Raw genomic sequence first — 20,538 nt, 5'->3', positions numbered from 1 at the left:
ACAGATGGTGAGACCTCTGGGGATGATATTTTTTTTCTTGCATTTGCTCAGAAAGTAGATGTTGCTGTTAAGTTTTGCTACAAGGCAGCATTGCATAATGGCCAGGGTAGTGGCTCAGGGCTCAGGAAACTGAGTTCTATACCCCTCTCTGTCACTGGTCTGCTGTGTGATCTCAGGCACATCACTTTCCTTCTCTGTGCCTCTATTTCCCCATCTGTCTTGTCTATTTATATTGTAAGTTCTTTAACGCTGCAACTATATCTCAGTACGTCCATCTAAAATGCCTACCACAATGGGGTCCTGATCTTGGCTGATCTCTACACGCTACAAATAATACTTTACTATAAAGTGTATTGTACCTTAGTCCAGTGATGGGGAAATTCTTACAGATGCTACATCTAACGTGATGCATAACCATTTCAGTGGCTGATAATCTGTAACAGGTAGGAAGCCACAGGAGAAGGCCAGGTTCAGATCGTAGCCAAGATAGGAATTTCTCTTCACTGATTGCTGAGTTCAGAACCTGGAAAAGAATATCAATCTCTGGTTCAATCACTTATTTAAATAGAACTATTGTCTCTGTCACACCTCATAATATAAGCCCTGATCCTCAATCAGGATATGCTAGCACAGACTCCTCCTCACATGTAAAATACCACTGGCTTCAAAAGGTCTCCACATGAGTGCAGGGTCCATGGCTAGTATCTTACTGGGTATTCTTCTTTATTGGTGTCAGATGTTTACAATGTGGAATTGGGAAGCAAGCTTCACCTTTAAAATGAGGTAATCTTAATTGCTGTAATGTGATACACTGGCAATTTCAATCAATCAGCAACATTCATGGTCACTTCCCAAGGTCATCTGAATTCTACTCACCCCATGGAAGCAGCTTCGAATAGCAATTTCCACACAAGACAGATCACAGCTTTCCCCCACAACGACTGGGATCTACATCAAGAAGACAGACAGCTGAGATGGTGAAGTGTCAAAGGAAAAGCCATTTACTTCTTATGGTGGAGAAAAGACTGTTTAAATTTAGATACATGACACCAGTGTAATTCCAAACCTGAGTATGTGTCAGAATGATGCCTCTGGCCCAGTAATTAGATATGAAACAACAGATTGTGCTGTCAGGCTAAAGCACTGAACCCAGTAGTACGACAGACTTTTTTTTCCTCCAGCATAGACTTATTCCATGTTTTCCTAAATACGGTGAAGTGAGAACTCCCACCTTAAGCTCCACACCTCATAGTGTCTCCTGGCTAAGAGCCTTATGGAGGCCATTCTCAGAGCCATGCCAATGAGTAATGCCTGTCTGCTGCTGCTGTTTATTATTTGTATTATCATAGCCCCATAGGAGCCCCAGTCATGGAACAAGACCCCATTATGCTAGGCCCTGGACAAACAGAACCAAAAGAAGGTCCCTGAACATAAGAATTGCCACACTGGGTCAGGACACCATTTCTGTCCATCCTGGCTAACACCTATTGATGGACCTATTCTCCATGAACTTATCTAGTTCATGTTTGAACCCTGTTATAGTCTTGGCCTTCACAATACCCTCTAGCAAGGAGTTCCACAGGTTGACTGTGCATTGTGTGAAAAAACACTTCCTTTTGTTTCTTTTAAATCTGCTGCCCATTAATTTCATTGGGTGACCCCTAGTTCTTGTGTTATGAGAAGGAGTAAATAACACTTCCTTATTTACTTTCTCCCCATCAGTCATGATTTTATAGACCTCTATCATATCCCCCCTTAGTCATCTCTTTTCCAAGCTGAAAAGTCCCAGTTTTATTAATCTCTCCTCACATGGCAGCTGTTCCATACTCCTCATCATTTTTGTTGCCCTTTTCTGAATATTTTTCAATTCCAACATAACCTTTTTGAGATGGGGCAACCACATCTGCATGCAGTATTCAAGATGTGGGCATACCATGAATTTATATAGAGGCAATATGATATTTTTTTGTCTTATTATCTATGTCTTTCTTACTGATTTCCAACAATGTTTGCTTTTTTGACTGCTGCTGCACATTGAGTGGATGTTTTCAAAGGCCTATCCACAATGACTCCAAGATCTCTTTCTTGAAGTTTAGACCCCATCATTTCATATGTATAGTTGGGATTATGTTTTCCAATATGCATTACTTTGCATTTATCAACATTGAATTTCATCTGCCATTTTGTTACCCAGTCATCCAATTTTGATAGACTCTTCTGTAGCTCTTCGCAGTTGGCCTGGGACTCAACTATCTTGAGCAATTTTGTATAATTTGTAAATTTTGCCACCTCATTGTTTACCTCTTTTTCCAGATCATTTATGAATATACTGAATGGGATTGGTCCCAGTACAGACCTGTGGAGGACACCACTATTTACCTCTCTCCATTTTGAAATCTGACCATTTGTTTGTTTCCTATCTTTTAACCAGTTACTGATCTACGAGAGGACCTTCCCTCTTATCCCATGACAGCTTACTTTGCTTAAGAGCATTTAGTGAGGGACCTTGTCAAAGGTTTTCTGAAAATCTAAGTATACTATATCCCCAACAAATTTCTTCCCCAAATTATATTCATCTATGTGTCTGACAATTTTGTTCTTTACTATAGTTTCAACCAGTTTGCCCGATACTAAAGTCAGGCTTACTGGCCTGTAATTGCCGGGATCACCTCTGGAGCCATTTTTAAAAATGTGTGTCACATTAGCTATCCTCCAGTTGTTTGGTACAGAAGCCAATTAAAATGATAGGTTACAGACTACAATTAGTAGTTCTGCAATTTCACATTTGAGTTCCTTCAGAACTCTTGGGTGAATACTATCTGGTCCTGGTGACATTATTTTTTAGTTTATCAATTTGTCCCAAAACCACCTTCTCCCAAGGAGCTTACAGTCTTAGGCCTGGTCTACAGTAAGATTCTTAGGTCAAACTTAGCAGTGTTACCTCGATTTAACCCTGGATCCATCCACACGACGAAGCCCTTTTTTTTTTTTTAACTTAAAAGGCTCTTTAAATTGATTTCTTTACTTCACCTCCGACAAGGGGATTAGCACTGAAATCAGCCTTGCCAGGTCGAATTTGGGGTAGTGTGGATGCAATTCGACAGTATTGGCCTCCGGGAGCTATCCCAGCGTGCTCCATTGTGACCGCTCTGGACAGCGCTCTCAACTCAGATGCACTGACCAGGTAGACAGGAAAAGGCCCACAAACTTCTGAATTTAACTTCCTGTTTGGCCAGCGTGGCGAGCTAATCAGCATAGGTGACCATGCAGAGCTCATGCAGAGCTCACCAGCATGATGTGCACATTGCCGGGGCACACTGCCTGGCCCGTACTTTGTGAGAAGTCTATGTCCATGTCTATGTCCTCATTGCTCTCATCACCGCGCTGCCATCGCTGCCTCGCCTGGTTTTGTTTTTGCAGCTTCTGGTTCTGCATATACTCCAAGATAATGCATGTGGTGTTTACAGTGTTCATAATTGCCGCGATGATCTGAGCAGGCTCCATGATCCCAATGCTATGGCATCTGGGCTGAAAAAAGGCGCGGAACAATTGTCTGCTGTTGCTCTGATGGAGGGAGGGGCAACTGACGACATGGATTACAGGGAATTAAAATCAGCAAAAGAGATGGCTTTGCATCAAGGAGAAACACAAACAACTGTCACACAGAATGGTCCCCTCAAGGATTGAACTCGAAACCCTGGATTTAGCAGGCCATTGATTTCACAAAACAAATCAGGTCAATTTCTTGTTTTGATCCCCTCCATCTATCTTTTACATCTTAGGCTGGCAGCAGATGGTGCAGTACGACTGCTAGCCATCGTCATCTCCTGGCTGCTCACCAGAAGATGGGAATGACCTGGCTGAGTCACTCCCATGTCTGCCCAGGAGCCCCTGACTGACCTCACTGATGTCAGCTAAAAGAGCACCCAGGAATACGACGACGATGGCTACCAATTGTAATGCACCATCTGCTGCCAAAAGTCAATGAGCTGCTGCTATGTAGCAACGCAGTCCCACATCTGCCGGCACCCAGGAGACATACGGTGATAGTGAGCTGACCGGGCTTCATGCTTGCCGTGGTATGGCGTCTGCTCAGGTAACCCAGGATAAAGGCGTGAAACAATTGTCTGCTGTTACTTTCACGGGTGAGGGCTGATGACATGTACCCAGAACCACCCGTGACACTGTTTTTGCCCCATCAGGTACTGGGATCTCAACCCAGAATTCCAATGGGCAGCAGACTTAGGGAACTGTGGTATAGCTACCCACAGCTACCCAAAATGCAATGCTCCAGAAGTCGCCGCTAGCCTTGGTACTGTGGATGCAGTCCACCGACTTAATGCACTTAGAGCATTTTGTGTGGGGACACGCACAATTGACTGTATAAAAATGACTTCTAAAAACGACTTCTATAAATTTGACCTAATTTCATAGTGTAGACATATCCTCAATAGCTATGGCTTGGACCTAGCAAACAGCTGGAACCCCTTTTGACAACAACAAGATTCTGCACAGGTGCAATTCCATGCTCTTGGAACTACTTACAGGATCTGGCTACCATAAAGTTAGCCAAAACTCAAGCTGCAGAGGCACTGATATGAATGGGAATTTTGACTGAGTGAAGACAACAGGGTTTGACACTGAAGCCCTGATCCAACAACTGCTCTGCATGGCAGATCCCTGTGCTTACATGTAGCCCCAAAGACTTCAGTTTTGTAAAGGGACTGCTCTGTTCAACAAAACAAACTCTCTACTCGTAGTGCTGCAGGCTGGGAACTTGCTGCTTTATTCACCCGTAGCACAACAGTGTGAGGGAAAGCCTTCCACCTTACAAAATAGGAAGTAGGGAAGGGTGGAGCAAGGCTCCATCCCATAATATCTGGGGTAACCCAGTTAGCCCTTTTACAACCACTTTACTGCATTTAGCCATTCTATGTGTGGCATAGCAGTGACATCACCTGATGTAAGTCTGTCAGTAGGCTCCTCATGGCGCTCCGAGTGATCAGGGTCCCCCTCCCATTGGGGTCAGCATAGAGTTGAAACAAAGCTGCAAAGGACCAGAGAAGACAGCTTTACAATCCTGGCAGAGCCTGAAGAGTCTCAATGCAATTTCTTTCCAACAAGAGTTGCCGTGGCAACAGTTGGGTGTCTCATCAATACTCCACTATCAAGAAAGCTATTACCATTGTATTGTCTGAGACTTGTTCTGAGATGCTTACACAAAGGGTACTATATAATAGTCACTCACGGATGGATATTACCCTTCTGCATCAACCTTTTTCCTACAATAAAGCCACAAATTTTGGTCCCATGTACTTACATTTGTGCACACTTGGACCCCGTTTTCTTTTTGTGTAGAAATAAAATAGACTGGAGATTTGGTCAGCACTCAGTACATAGCACCTTAAGTAGTGTGTGGAAAGGTCTGTTTTCCCCACCTTTGTATTTAGTAAGCAGACTGTCTCCTGAGAGAGCAATTAAGGCAGCTGCAGCCGATCTGGCTTTGATAAAACCTGTTCCAGTCCTAGAACAAGATAAAAAATAAAGCTAGGAATGCGAAAGCTAAAGCTACTAGTGCAAAAACCATTGTCATATTGGAAGACAACCTCATAAGAATCCAGGTCCTTTTATATGTACGTGTTTTGATATATTATTTATTTTGTATTGGGTAGTGCTTAGGAGCCGCTGTCATGGATCAGAGCTCCATTGTGCCAGGCTCTGTACAAACACTAAAAGATTACAATCTAAGTGGATTTTAGCCTTGGATTTTACACTGTTATATCACAAACTGTAACAAGATTATGTCTCATCTGAAACACTGTGTTAAAATGTGATTTTTGTTCTGAAAGGTACCCTTTAAATGGCATTTTCTTACTCAATAGACCTGCTTCTGATCTGCTTTGTCACCAAACTCCCTCCCTAAGTTTTTACTATCTCTGACTCCTGTGGAGCCAGTACAGCTGTGGGAGAGAAAGCTGAGTTCTACTATATCTTATGTATCAACAAAAGAATTAACTTGGTCCCCAGTCTAGCCGGCGGCTCTGTGTGGGCAGATCCCAGTGACTGAGCAGATCCCCACTGACTTCATTGGGACTCTTGATAGGCTTACGGATAGGTGGGATCAGGGCCTAAACTCTAACTGTTGAAGTGCAGGCCAGAAAGGATCCAGCTTAACTTTCAGATCAACTGCAGTTTGCAAGGTGGACAGTTAATTTTTTTTTTTTTTTTAAACCTGAAAACAGGGAAGATTTGATTTGGAAGCTGAGAGACCATAGATGTGGAACACTGCAATGCTGTTTTAGCAGAGTCACTTTTTAGGATAGGGTAGCACTTTAAAGAATTTTAATTACCATGGTGCATCAAAATCATCTTCAGAAGTATCCATAAATCTTATTTTATCATGGGAAGGATTGAGATATAGCAGTAATATATACCTTGGTGGGAGTTTCAGTCAAACAAGGGTTTCTACACTTGGAAACTTACCATTCTCTTCAGAACATCAGTGGCAAAAGGTTTAAAGGGAAGAATACAATTGTGCTGCACTATTGGAAAGGAAACTACAGATGATCAAAGAATCCTGTGGCACCTTATAGACTAACAGACGTTTTGGAGCATGAGCTTTCGTGGGTGAATACCCACTTCCTCAGATGCATGCATTTGAGGAAGTAGGTATTCACCCACGAAAGCTCATGCTCCAAAACGTCTGTTAGTCTATAAGGTGCCACAGGATTCTTTGCTGCTTTTACAGATCCAGACTAACACGGCTACCCCTCTGATACAGATGATCAGAAATTCACTTAAACTGAATGGACTAGTGGGCTAAGTCATCAGCAGTGCACTGAGACCAAACTAAGATCAATCAGCTGGGAAAAAGGTGAAGACATAAACAGAATGTTCACCAGACACTGCTCTCTGATGAAATGTGCAGAAAAGATACCAGTGAAATCATGCTTGGACTCCTACTGTCCACAGAAAAGCCTTTGTGATATTCTCAGCAGGCATACAAGTAAACTAACACATGGATACACAAAAGGTTCTGGCGTGTCCCACTTATGAAAAATGTTTTAGTTTCAGATAGTGGAAAAAAACGATAGATGGAAGTAAAATGATCACTGGAAGAAAATAAAATGACATGAAGTTTTTCCTACAGTGCATGCATGGCAAGAAAGTCACTGGCAAAATCAAATATCCAGCAAAAGGACAACGATGCCTGGCCTTGGGAAGACAGAAAATGGCTTGCAAAAAGGGACCAAGTCAGTCCTGTAATGGAGATTCTTCTATGCAATTTCCTTTGGGTTGTATGTACTTAGAGTATGAAGCTTAGAAAATATTCCTGATATTTCTTGTTTTGTTCTAAAATGGACTAATTTATACTTAACCTTCAAGTGATTTCTGTAAGCTATTTATCACATGAAATTGAAAAGAGCAGATCAACTTATTCATTATGGGAAATTCAAGGGGGATTGTAAAAATACAATGACTCACTTAAGTTCTGCTTTGGAAGGCTTAAGTGGTACATAGGTTTTGTTCTGGCTCTTCGGGCAGGGTAAGTCCCATCCATTGTGAATAAATTAAACAATCAACTTAACTTTTTTGGTTTGTTCCTGATTGATTCTGCTTATGAATGGATGACAAATTTTTTAAACTGGAGAATGATGGATAGTAATGCAGGTGTTAGCAGTGGGTCAAACTGAACAACTGAGTAAGGTTCAAATGAATTTTGGCAAAACTGTGTGATAAGTCTTGTGTTCACTAGTGAAATTTTGCAAAAATTTTCCACCATGATTAAAGCTAGTTCATCTTTGTGGCTTCCTTGTTAGCAAAAACCCAGCTGTCAGCACCGCCCTTTCACTACTTAATGGGCCGCTGCTGTCAGCGCACACTCTCTCTGCTTGTCACCCTACAGTTTGGGCACTTCTTTTCAGTGATGGGGTTTATCCTCTGCATTGTTCAACAGCAAATCAGGTTCATACACCTTTCCAATTCACCATCCCTTGGTTTCTCAGGTCAGAGCTGCACAGAGCATTCACAGTTCAGGCCATGTAACCTACCACTATATTTTTTCAGGGCATGGAAAGCCACCATAGATTCAACCATTGTTGTACATAATTACTGCTCTTTTGTAGCATGAGTGAGGTTGTTCGCACAACAACAAAGCTTCTCCAGGTCTTGTTCTTACCAACAAAACCCACTTGTATATTTCCCATTTTTGTAATTGTTTGTGAACTTAATGCTCATTCTATTTGATAACTGGGATTGGTGGGTGAAGCTCACCGGATCTGGAGACTGAATTCTATCAGACTGAATAGCTGCAGAATGGGAAGCCATCGTGCAAGCTTCCCTGCACTGCTCTGCCAACATGCCTCAACCCTCACCTGGAAGCACTGCTTCTAAGGTTGAAGAGATGATTCACCTTCCCTGCACTTTTGGTCCCTAGCCCCTTGGCTGAGATTGCCATCAAGGGGGTTGATTCAAAATGGCATAAATTTTGCAAAAGCAGCATAGTTTGTGAGATTTCCACCAAGCTGGCCTGAACGCTCATGAGAACAAGTCTGCAAGATTTTGGTGCTGTCTAACCTGAACCTCAGCCCTGATTTGAGCTTTGACCTGAACCTCAAACTTAGCCTAAACTTAATCCAGATCTGAAGATGAACCCCTCTGACTATGTATAATTTAACTAACACACGCCTTCTGAGCGGGGGTGGGGACTTTCTCACTGAAATGGCATGTAAAAGCAGGAGGGGATGGAAATGGGTGTTACTATAGCGATGATGAAGTCACTGGTGAACTTGCTCTCACCTGTCATACATGGCAGTTAGCAGGTTCTGGGTGAGCTCAGGGGCTTGTGGATCTACTTGGCCTGGTTGATCTGATCTGGTATTCTGGAATAGCTCCTTCAGCAACTGCGATAGCTGCTGTGTTGTCAGGGAGCTCTGCTTCTCCCTCTGACACTGGTGGCTCAGCAGGATGTGCTGAATCAGGGAGACATCAGTCAAACCCACTGTGGGAAAACAATGGGAGAAATTAATCAATCCCTATATCTTTACTGTAAATGGAGGCAGAACATTTCTTCATTGAAAATACATAACTAAGACCTGTCTGGAAAGCAAAGCCTCTTACAATACTAGGTATAAAACTGAATGGGGAAATACCCTGCAAGGGCGCTTGTGCTGGGTTTTCACATTCAGCTAATTTTCTGAAAGTCCAAAGAAGGAAAAGATCAACTGAGCTTTCATGGGCCTGATTTCAAAATGGTGATACAGGAAAAGTGCAGGAGCAATTGTTTATCCAAACTGTACATGTAACTTTTGTATGTGGGATGCAATTCACCCCTGTGCAGAGAGATAACACAAAGCCTGTGCACCACTTACAACCTCAAAATAAGGCTTAAATGGGACTTCAGGTTTCCTTGCCCTTCACTGTAGGTTTCCATACAATGTCTGCTAGAATGAAAGAGCGTGGGAAATGGTTTGGCCAAGAACACCTGGGTAATTGCCCTATTATAAAAAAGTGCCATGGGATAGTTAATGTCCACAGAGTGCAGACAGAACTCTGATTTTTTTAAGATCACATCCAAAAGACCATGAGCCAGAGCATAGAACTAACTGTATCCAAGTAGAGGAAAAAATGCATGGAAAGTGACTGGAAAGGGAGACGAGATGAACAAAACCAAAGTGAACAGCAGGAGTATACCCTTGGAGTTCACTCAACAACTGAGACCATTAATATGAGTATGCTCTGCGTGCACATTGATCAGAGAATAGATTCCATAATGGGAACATCCACTGAACCAACTGGACATATGATCTGAAATCATCTAGAAAGTCATGATTCTGTGACAACTTTTACATACCCTCCAGAGTCTAAAAAGATTTTTTTTATAGATTATAAGGCTCAAAGGGACCCCTGTGATAGTTTAGTCTGTCCCCCTATAAAGATATTTATGGGATATTTTACTTTACTAAATCCAAGCCTTAATTTGGTTTTGATTATTATTTATTACTACAGTAGATGCAATGGGCTCCAGCTGAGATCAGGGCCCCATAGTGCCAGGTATAGTACATGCATACTGTGAGACAGTCCTTGCTACTAAGAGTTCACAATCTAGATGGATAAGGATGGGAGAAAAAAAGTATTATCATCCCCCTCTTAGGAAAAGGGAACTGAGACACAGAGAGATTAAGGTTGGGATTTTGAAAACACCTCAGCGGTTTAGGAACAGAGGGTCTATTGATTTTCAAGTGACTTAAGTATTTTGAAGACCCCCCCACTCCAATGGCTCACCAAAACACAGAAAGTCAGGTGACAGAACTAGGAACTGAACTCAGATTTCCTGTAGCCCAGGCTAGTGCCATAAAACAAGGCTAATCTTCCTCTCCATGCTGCCTTTTGCCTTAAAGGCAATGACTGCTATTTTTGTACCTCCTCAGGAACAGACTGTTTCAAGTGAGGATACTGCGGCATTCGCTTCGCTGAAAGTGACACAAAGACAACAAATTCCATATGATTCCACTCAATGTTAAACTTGCATCCAGAATTAGAGAGCTAAATAAATGCCCAGAACTCTACGCAGTACCACCTTACTAAGACAAAAGTCCCACTGACTTCAGTGAGAATTTTGCCTGGATAAGCAGTGCTGAATAGATCCTTTATAGTCTAATTTATTTTGTTTTTGTTAATGTTAATAGCATTAATAATACTGTTTGCAAATCACCCATTCATTTTTGATGATCTATGTTTATTTCCAATAAATCCATTCCTAAGCAACACATCAGATTTTGACAATTAATAACATATATGGAGTTCCATAATTGCTGGCAACTTTTACGCTATGTTAGCAATGTAATATATTGTAATAATAATGCAAAGATTGCTTATTTTGCAAACACTTTTTTAAAAGCTCTACTGTCTCAGGCTGGCCGGCCCTCTAAGGTGAGCTGGATTCAATCTAGTCTATGATTTAGCAGTTAACCCCAAGTGGATAGTGATCTGAACTCCATTACAAATAGAGATCCCAGCTTTGGAAGGGTCAGGGAGACTACCTAGAGAAGGGAGAGAACAGACACAGGAGGAAGTCCAGGAGAAAGGGGAGTTCTTGATCTCTGGGAAGAGCCTGGTGAAGACGGACTGAGCAGGGCCCTGGAGACAGAATTAGTCCTGAATTAGGAGCTGGAAAACGAAAAAGGTCCAGGGAGGTGGCCTTGTGGGTTGGTATTCCAAGATAGGAACAAAGAACTGGGTGTACCTTGGGAGAAGCTTCGGAGCCAGAGGAGAGGCTGTATTATCCATAAGCTATTAGGATGTGGAGGTAAGAAGTGGCCTAGGGAAACAGATCTAAAGGAGAAAACCTAGCTGCTCAACAAAAGGGCTGGAAACCACAGTGGAGGAAGGGGAAGAAATTGGGGTTCCCCTACCAGCTGGGAAAAGGATGTAAAAACTCTATCACAAGGACTATTGACTCCAGAGTGGGACTAAGGATTGAGCCCAGATGATGGATTTAGGAGTAGCCCCAGTGGGCTGAAAGGCTCTCTTGTTGGGACATGTGGACTTCTAGCTGGCCTTCTGTTACTCCAGAAGACATCTGGACAAAATGTGACTTAGAGGGCAAGTTGTGGACCGAAATGATGCACCATAGGACCAAATTGGTGGTCAACAGGGGCAGTCAGAGGCAAAGAGGGGTGCACTGAACTATCTACTATGGCCATTGTAGCAGATCTGCCTTTTCTGTAATAGCACAGACTGTGCTCCTCAACCTTCACCATTCTTTCCATTAGAGAGCTGAGATGATTATGATGCTCTGTGTTAAGTAGCTACTGAGTGACCAGCCTCTTACCCCCTTTCCACAAATAATACTTGCCAGTGTATTAGGGGTTATGTTACCATCTGGTTTAGCATAGGGGGTGACATTGTAGTTTGCAGAGTTGAAGCCCCAATCCAGTGGGAAAGTGAAAGGAAAAATTAGGTTTTGGTTTTTCTCCACTTTCTTTTACTCCTTATTTTATTCTACATTGGAAAAAAATTAAATATTTATTTTTAGCTTTTCCAATAGAGAAGGAAAAAAGTGAGGGAAAAATGGGTATTTTCCTGCTGTTTTAAAAGAATTTTTCAATCTTCTCATTCCTTTTGAAATTTTTTCAAACAAAATGTTTAATCAAATCAAAATTTTCTACAGAAAATCTTGTTTCAAATGAAACCCCGCTTTTTTTTTTGCTGTTGAAAATACTTTGAGCCGTTCTATATGTACTTATTTTGTAATACAAATGGAGATAATGATACTTATCCATGTCACATCTGTGTTGTGAGGCTCTGGGAAATCATTTAGTTGTTAGAACAGGTAGAATCTGAGCTCTACTCCCAGCTAACTGATTAAACTGTCATTTTGGGCAAGACATTTCACCCCTTTGAGCTTCAGTTTCTCAATCAGTAAAATGGGAATAATGATATTTAGTGTCTTTCGACTGAGAATCTCAAAGGAAGCTAACAAATGTATGAAGTATTATTTATTAATTCATTAACGTTCATAATCTTTGAAATCATCAGATGGAAAGCATTAGAGAAGAGCAAGTAGTATTATTTATGATTGCAACTCAGAGCCAGCACTCTTCCAGATTCGCCTCCCTCAGGGAGCTACTTACACTGGCACAGGGTTTGCACTGAGTGTAGTTTCAGGGCTGTTCTATAGACAGAATTCTGAATGTCATTTAGAGCTTCTGTAAAGGAAAACAAATATAAATTAACTAGTATAAAATAATCTATGATTAGAGAACACTTAAGAGAACATGAAAAAATATGAAAGGAATCTTCAAAGACCTGACCTCTGAGACCAGGGTTTCTCAAACTGTCCAGTTCACACCTGATCCCAGTCTGGACTCAATTACAATTAGTGAATAAAAACTGACTAAGGAGACAGGATTTAACCCAAGAACTTCAGTGAGATAGTCAGGTGAAGCATTAAAGCTGAAAAATTGTTTGATTTTAAGAGGGCCACAGCTGTTTGTCTTAGCATAGAATTTGCACAGTGCATGGAACACTATAGCCCTGCTGGGTGTGAGGGTAACTGAACATGCTCTTATATAAATAGCATCCCTGCATTGATAAAGAAAGGGCACTGTTTTTAGAAATATTATTTCATTATTAACTTGGCAAAAGATATGCACAGTGCTCATCCTTACTCTGCGCCATAAACAGAGCCAATGCCCAGAGGAGTTAATAGGTTTCTGTTCCAGAACTGTAGGACCCAAGTGTTGTTTTTACAGTACAGAGTACACATGGTACAGAAAAACACAGTGCTCTCCTGATGTGAATCTTTCAAAGAAAGACCAGCCTAGTAGTTTGATCACTATTTTAGACTCTCTCCATAAATAATGCTAGAGGGACTAGCCTGTCCATCACTAGAGCCACAAGACAGGAGGATGCCATTTTGCGGAGGTACTACAGAATGACAGAGCTCACGCTATACTACCGCTGGACAAAAATGTCCACTGAAATAGATTTTTGGTAGAAAATAGCTTTACAACAAAATGGAAACTTTTGCAGACTTTAAAAAAAAAAACAACCCCCCCCCAACAACTTGGCTTCAACAAAAATCTAAAACTTTGAAGGAAAATGAATGAAAACCAAAACAATTTAATTTTTGTAGTCTTTTGCAGGGAAAAACAATTTCTCAAACAGTTGTACTTTATATCGTGAAAACAATGCTTGGGTCTTACATCCGTAGCTCTGTTAGAAACAAACAATTTGTCAGCAATCTCACTGAAGTTCTTGGGTTAAATCCTGTGCCATTACTACTTCTACTCACTCCTTTGACTCCGTTCAAGTCAATGGGCACTTGAGTAGAAACTGAGTAAGGGGCTTCATGACTTGACCTGTTGTTTATATGGTGCCAAAAATATTCCTTGCGCTTTACAGACATACATGTAAACTTTGTATTTAAAAAAAATGCTTATATACAGTATCTTTAGAAGCTATCAAAGGACTTATTAGCTTGTTCCTTTCTCCTGGTGAGCCATATATATATCCCTGCAGTTCAAATAGGAGGCAAATACTTACAGATGATGAAGGGTGTAGATAAACTGCAAATATGCATAAATGAGTGGAAATAAGTCACAAAACTCTCCACTTGTATCCTGTGGAAATGGACCAATTTGTGGTTCCTCACATATATACCAGTCTAATGCTTATAGTCAGCAAATTATGGACTCTGCTGGTTCTCAGTTGCTTCCTATGGTGTAGAAGTAAACCTGTGTCTGCTATGCCATCTGTCCAGTCTTGCTTTTGTCAGGTTAATGTTGCTGCCTGCTGTTTGGAGAAGTTATGCAGCATAGTGCTGTCATGGTATATTTCCCCAATCTGAACCTTAGAATCCAAAAGTTGGGGTACCAGCATGAATTCCTCTAAGCTTAATTACCTGCTTAGTTCTGATACGCTGCCACCAACCAGGAATTCCAGCGCCTGGTACACTCTGGTCCCCCCCAAACCTTACCCCGGGACCCCCAAGACCCAGACCTTCTGGATCTTAACACAAGGAAAGTAAACCCTTTCCCTCACCGTTGCCTCTCCCAGGCTTCCCCTCCCTGGGTTACCCTGGAAGATTACTGTGATTCAAACTCCTTGAATCACAACACAGAGAAATCAGGTTTGTTTTCCCCCCCCCTTCTCTCACCAATTCCCTGGTAAGTACAGACTAAATTCCCTTGAGCCTCAACAAGAAGAAAAAATCAAACAGGTCTTAAAAAGCAAAACTTTTAATAAAAAGAAAGAAAAAAAGTAAAAATGTCTCTGTAATTTAGATGGTAAAAGTTACAGGGTCTTTCAGCTTATAGACACTAGAGAGAAGCCCCTCCCCCCCAGCAAAATACAATTTAAAATACTTCCAGCAAACTACACATTTGCAAATACAGAAAACAATCAAAAGACTATAACCGACTTTCCTACTTAATACTTACTATTCTGAATATATAAGAGACTATAGCAGGGAGATTGGCAAGAAACCTGGCTGCACGTCTAGTCCCTTTCAGGACCCAGAGAGAACAAAGCAAAACCCAAATAACACAAACAAAGGCTTCCCTCCACCGAGATTTGAAAGTATCTTGTTTCCTGATTGGTCCTCTGGTCAGGTGTTTATGGTTCACTGTTTGTTAGCCCTTTACAGGTAAAAGAGACTTTAACCCTTAACTATCTGTTTATGACAAGTGCACTGTAGCAAGTAATGCAATATGGAAAACGAGTTTGGTTTTGCTGGCTTGTAGTACTAGTTATTTTTTTTCTTCAAGGGCCTGATCCAAAGCACATTAAAACCGATTGAAAGATTCCTACAGATTTTAATAGGCTTTGGATCAGGTCCCAAGTCTGTTTTACAGAAGGAGAACAAAAAACATGAATGTAAGGTATCGTGACACAACAGGAAATTCTTCCGTGAATAAGATTCTCTGAGATGAGGGAATTTCATGCTATCATCTGACATTCTTAGGCTCACTTGCAGTGGGCACTGATAGCCATCTGCTAATGGTCTGCTTTGGAAACAATTCACCATATTTTTTACTTTTAAGTCAATCCCTAACAAACATTAGATTACCGTTTGCTCATATTGTAGGACCTTCTGTACCAATCAACTAACATTTCCAAAACTAATTTGCAAGGTGTCCAAGCAAAGAAGGTATTAGCCCAAGTTACATATCAATCAGAATTACTATTGATGAGAAGACACTTTACAAGATACAAACTAAATATCTAATTTCAAAGTGGGGTGAAAATCACCCATGCAGAGAACCAGCAGGAGGCCTATGCACCCCAGAATCCCACATCCTCCCTATATGGACTTCTTTCATGGAACTTAACTGGGGCACAGGCCTTGAGCAGGTCCAAGGCTTAAATGATCCTTAAGTGGTGCTAGACCTTGTGCTGTCTCTCTGCACAGGGTGAATTGTACCCAAGACCACTAGGTTTTTCAAAAAACACAACTTGGGAGTCATTAATTTATAGTTGGGAGGGTTTTAGAGCCTGAGAATCAAAACCAACAAGAGGAAAAATAGCACACAGAGCACCAATATTACAGTAGACTTTCTCTCCATGTTATTACTGAACAAAAGGGTTTATTAATACATTGTATTCAGTTTGGGGCTACACCAGACAGCAGAAGCTGAGCTGAGAACCTCCTGAACTTCAATTAGACTAGGTTGGCCAAGATGCTGCCACTAGCCCTCACATTTAAAACTCATGAAAATATCATAGGCCAAGTATTTGATGGTCCTTGATATAAAACTCTTGCTTTTATAATAGTTTGCTGATTAACTTGCATTAATGAGAGGGGACATAACAGTTTTCAAGTATACCAGTTTGTTACAAAGAGAAGGGAGAAACATTATTCTCCTTAAACTCTGAGAATAGGACAAGAAGCAATGGTCTTAAATTGCAGCAAGGGCAGTTTAGGCGGGACATTAGGAAAAACTTCCTGTCAGGATGGTTAAGCACTGGAATAAATTGCTTAGGGAGGTTGTGGAATCTCCATCATTGGAGATTTTTAATAGAAGGTTAGGCAAACACCTGTCAGGAATGGACTAGATAATAGTCCTGCCATGAGTGCAAGGGACTGGACTAGCTGACCTCTTGAGGTAGTCCTAGGATGAAATTGTTTTAAGCTGTATATTTTTGTCCTTGTTTCCTTACACCTCACATCTAATTATCCAGCAGTTTTGTATCTTACTGACTTGAATGGCAGATGAGATAGGAGAACAGATACTATTTTACATATTATACAGGGAGCACTGTAAGAATAACTCAACCAGGAAATCCTTCTTCCAGGCTGCATGATCTAAAGCAACAGGCTGATCTGCCATAGCATTCAATCTTGTCTTCTGCATTATAACAAAAAGATTCTGAAAATGGAACAACTCCAGTTAAGTTCACTAGTTTGAACACTGGGAATTCTCTTGTGAAATGTGGAAAGCACTTGACAACAGTACTTACCTTGCTGGTCTGGATCCATAACAGAGAGGCTTAGAATGGACAGATGCCACTGAACTTCCTGTAACCAAACAAACCATGGTATTAAATCCCAGCTCCCAGCTAGGATATGTACAAGCTCTTTAAACTGGACTTCTTAATCTGCATCATTTACTGGGTATATTTACAAGATGAAATTAAATAAAAATTACATAAAAGAAGTTCTTACTTTAAAATGGGCTCCCTTATGGTGCAGTTCCATGTGCATAAATTCCATTAAATTGAGGACAATGGGCCTGACTCCCCTCTCCCAGTCAGTGTGAAACAGGAATAATTGTAAATTGGTGTGAGAGAAGAATCGGGACCAATGGAATTTAAATGCAGGTATGTGGTAGGATGGGATCCTTTGCTATTCAGTGATCCAATGTGCATGTAGAACATTACCACCCACTCAAGAGTAAATAATACCAGAGAAGAAAGCATGTTTTGACGTCTGCTAGCCACTTAGTAATTGCACTTGCTTTAATAATTCAGCTTTTTAGACTGTTCCAAGTGGAGCAAGATTCTTCAACTAAGGTGCTATTATTTCTTTTCAGAGGTGAATATGGAAACATAGAATGGAAAACATACACACAACTAACCTCTGTAACCCACCCCTGCTCTGGAAAATAGAAGTCCCTATACCACTGAGAACAGTGGAGATTTCAAGTCCTGCTCTCAGCTTACATGTCAGAAATGCAATCAGTTAAATTCTGTTATTAGCTAATGTCAACATTTCTGCGATGTTCATCTTCTAGTTATGCACTCACCTTTAGCAACATAGGGCATAATGGAACAGTTATGAGGTTCCAAAAGCATTATGTATGGCTTAGTGAAAATTCTTGATGTTCAGTTGAACAAGGAATTAGTAACCTAGTCAGAACTGGAAATGGTCTGACACATTAATAATAAATATGATATTAAAGCTGAACTTATCCAAACTTGCATCATACTGTATTTTTCTATTCATAGCCATTGACTACTACTTATCAAATAAACATGATAGTACATATGCCAATTCCACAGCATAGAAATTCAATGACCTATAGTTATTAGTGGGTCTGAAAAATTATGTCTATTATAGATGTATTGATTACCTTTTTATTGTGTGAAAGCTGTGACTCTGGGTCCCAATCTTACTCCCATATTAATATTTTAAATAGAGGAACCTACAGTTACTTTTGTTTCTTCATTCATAGACTCTTTCAAAACTCTTGCTTTGAAAGGAATATCACTTTTTAAAAATTCTCCTTATTCCATTACTTTCTTCCTTATTACAGTTTATGGGCCTGATTCCCCAGTAGCTCTGAGAGCCCCAATTCTCAAAGTACTTAAGCAAGTGTATAACTTTGCTTAATGAAGTCCTCCTAGGATTGGGGCAGAAGTGTGAATTGATGTACTAGTGCAGTCCCAGGGAAATCAGTGGGACCCCAGAACAGCAGGGTTCCATGCTAGTGCATCACAGCATACATTGTTATTAAAGGTGTAGTTACCTAAAGACTGCCTCATTTTTCTTATAAGACATAGACTTATATAGGCACAGCCTACCACATGAAATACCTCTTACCTTGTTTTCCTGACAAAGGTATACAAACTAAAGCAAGACGTGACACTGTGTATAAAGGGACATGGGGCAAACTTGGTGTTAACATGAATGGTAACAGTTCCACTGACTTCAGTGAAGTTAAGCGGTGAGTGCAAATCTGTTAAGGCCTGATCCTGCAAAATGTTGAACATTTTAGCCTGATCCACCAAAACATTTATGCATATCCTAAAAGTGAAGTATAGCTGTTATACTGTTGAAGTAAATGGGACTATTCAAGTGCTTAAAGTGAAACACATGATCATGTGTTTTGCTGGGTTGGACTAGAGTGCTCAGCATCTAGCCGGATTAAGCCCTCAGATATCAGTGGAGTTGCATCCATGTGCATCGGCAATGCATTTGGCTCAAAGCGTTTTAAAGGCATTATTACACCCACACGCATTATGAACTTATAAACTTTTGTGTGTTAAAGAAGGAGGTAACAAAATCGTGATTGCCTTTAATGGGGACTACTCGTGAGGTGAACAGGATTTGGCCCAGGGTTAATATCTGTTCTATATGTAAAGTAAGCAAGATAAAAAGGTAAAAGTAATATTTATCCAGGTAGCAACTAATTGTTGCATTAACACCTCTTAGCAATTTCAGTGGGATCTGATGTACTATACTTAATACACAGTACAGAGGTCAGTGACAATAAGTCTAAATGCTTTGTTTAATAATTAAATAGGCCTTAACCGAACAAAGCAGTAGTATTATAAGATAAAACATGAATATACAGGACATAACTCCTACAACCTGAGGGATTAATCCTGCAAACATAAGGAACAACAGAAGTGCAAGGTATAAGTAACATTACTCACATAAGTAGTTCCACTGAAGCCAGCAGGAATAGTCTCATGCATTAAAGTTACTCATTTGCAAGTGTTTGCAGAATCAGGTCTTGCATCGTTTTTTTTTTAAATAGGCTAACTAAGATTCTGGAAGGCAAAGATATCTACAGTAGCTCAACAGGCCCAATCCTGCAGTCTTTAGTCAGGCAAAACTGAGTCAGGTGAGATATTCAGGGTGCTCTGTACTTAAATACCCTGAAGAAGCCATAGCAATATAAAACATTTTCATATATATATATTTCATATATATATTTGGGGGGGGGTGGAAAGAGAAGGGAATTATTCTCATGCTGAAATTGTAAATACAATCTATTCTCAAATACAGTAATGGTTCTTACCTTTCTCTAGTACCTACTAAAAGCCTGGAAGTCACAAGGTATTGTGGAAGCAGTTCAGTAGTTGTACAATAGTTAAAAGATGATTTCAAGACACAATTCTAAACGATTTTGCTTTTAAATGAATGCTGTTCACAGTAATACACAGGAAAGGCTCAGCTCAAGACATCGTACATTGTCTCCGCACTCAAAACACAGAAGAGTAATTAATAAATATTCTGGATAATTAAATACAGAACTTCCTTGATCACTGTTTCAAAGGGCCATTTTTCTTGTACTGCGAGGTAATAGTTCTAGAAGGGGGAAACACAAACAAACCTCTCCTGGTTGCTGAGAAACATGACGTTGCTATGGACACTGGAGGAAGTCATTCTCTCTTAGGCAGGAAGCAGTGTCCTGTGACAATCAACTAGTATGACAACTCAAACAGGGATAGTAATAAGTCAAATTGGTAATGTAACCCCCTAGGTAAAGCAGGCTTAGTGTAACCAGAAAGCTTACATGTTCTACAGTATACCTAAATGGTACAGTATGTGCAATGCATGTGCTAAAATTGGCAAGATAAATTCATTTATTTAAAGAAATTTTAAAACTTAAGCTTTTCCAGTTAATCTGACAGGCAGTATATCAGAACTCATATGTTCTACACGTCCCCTGCACATGTAGCATTAAATAATAGCTCATAAAGTAGGTACTGGAAATTATTTATGGCTTAAAAGATACTAAATCTGAGAACATATGAACAAATATCTTACAAAGAGGCTGTTACAATGTCAGATTTTAACTACCA

The 20,538-nt window shown here is 40.5% G+C and overlaps 1 protein-coding gene across 8 annotated transcripts in view; it reads right to left on the bottom strand.

The window, feature by feature from the left end:
* Window positions 1-20,092, bottom strand: part of DYTN (dystrotelin) — a 57,648-nt gene extending 37,556 nt beyond the window's left edge. For 6 of the 8 annotated variants that reach the window (XM_030580923.1, XM_030580920.1, XM_030580921.1 and 3 more), the window contains exons 1-8: window positions 19,752-20,060; window positions 16,966-17,023; window positions 12,636-12,710; window positions 8,800-9,001; window positions 5,439-5,524; window positions 4,959-5,047; window positions 877-948; window positions 360-523 (exon numbers count right to left, since the gene is read on the bottom strand). In XM_030580923.1, the coding sequence (XP_030436783.1) occupies window positions 360-523; window positions 877-948; window positions 4,959-5,047; window positions 5,439-5,524; window positions 8,800-9,001; window positions 12,636-12,710; window positions 16,966-16,984 (707 nt within the window). In that variant the 5' untranslated portion in view covers window positions 16,985-17,023; window positions 19,752-20,060. The other 2 variants (XM_030580919.1, XM_030580925.1) reach the window with 2 other exon arrangements.
* Window positions 20,093-20,538: the final 446 nt, after the last annotated feature.

This window comes from Gopherus evgoodei, chromosome 11 (genome assembly GCF_007399415.2).
Source record: "Gopherus evgoodei ecotype Sinaloan lineage chromosome 11, rGopEvg1_v1.p, whole genome shotgun sequence".
Classification (NCBI taxonomy): Eukaryota; Metazoa; Chordata; order Testudines; family Testudinidae; genus Gopherus; species Gopherus evgoodei.
This window is presented reverse-complemented; position numbering and strand designations above follow the sequence as displayed.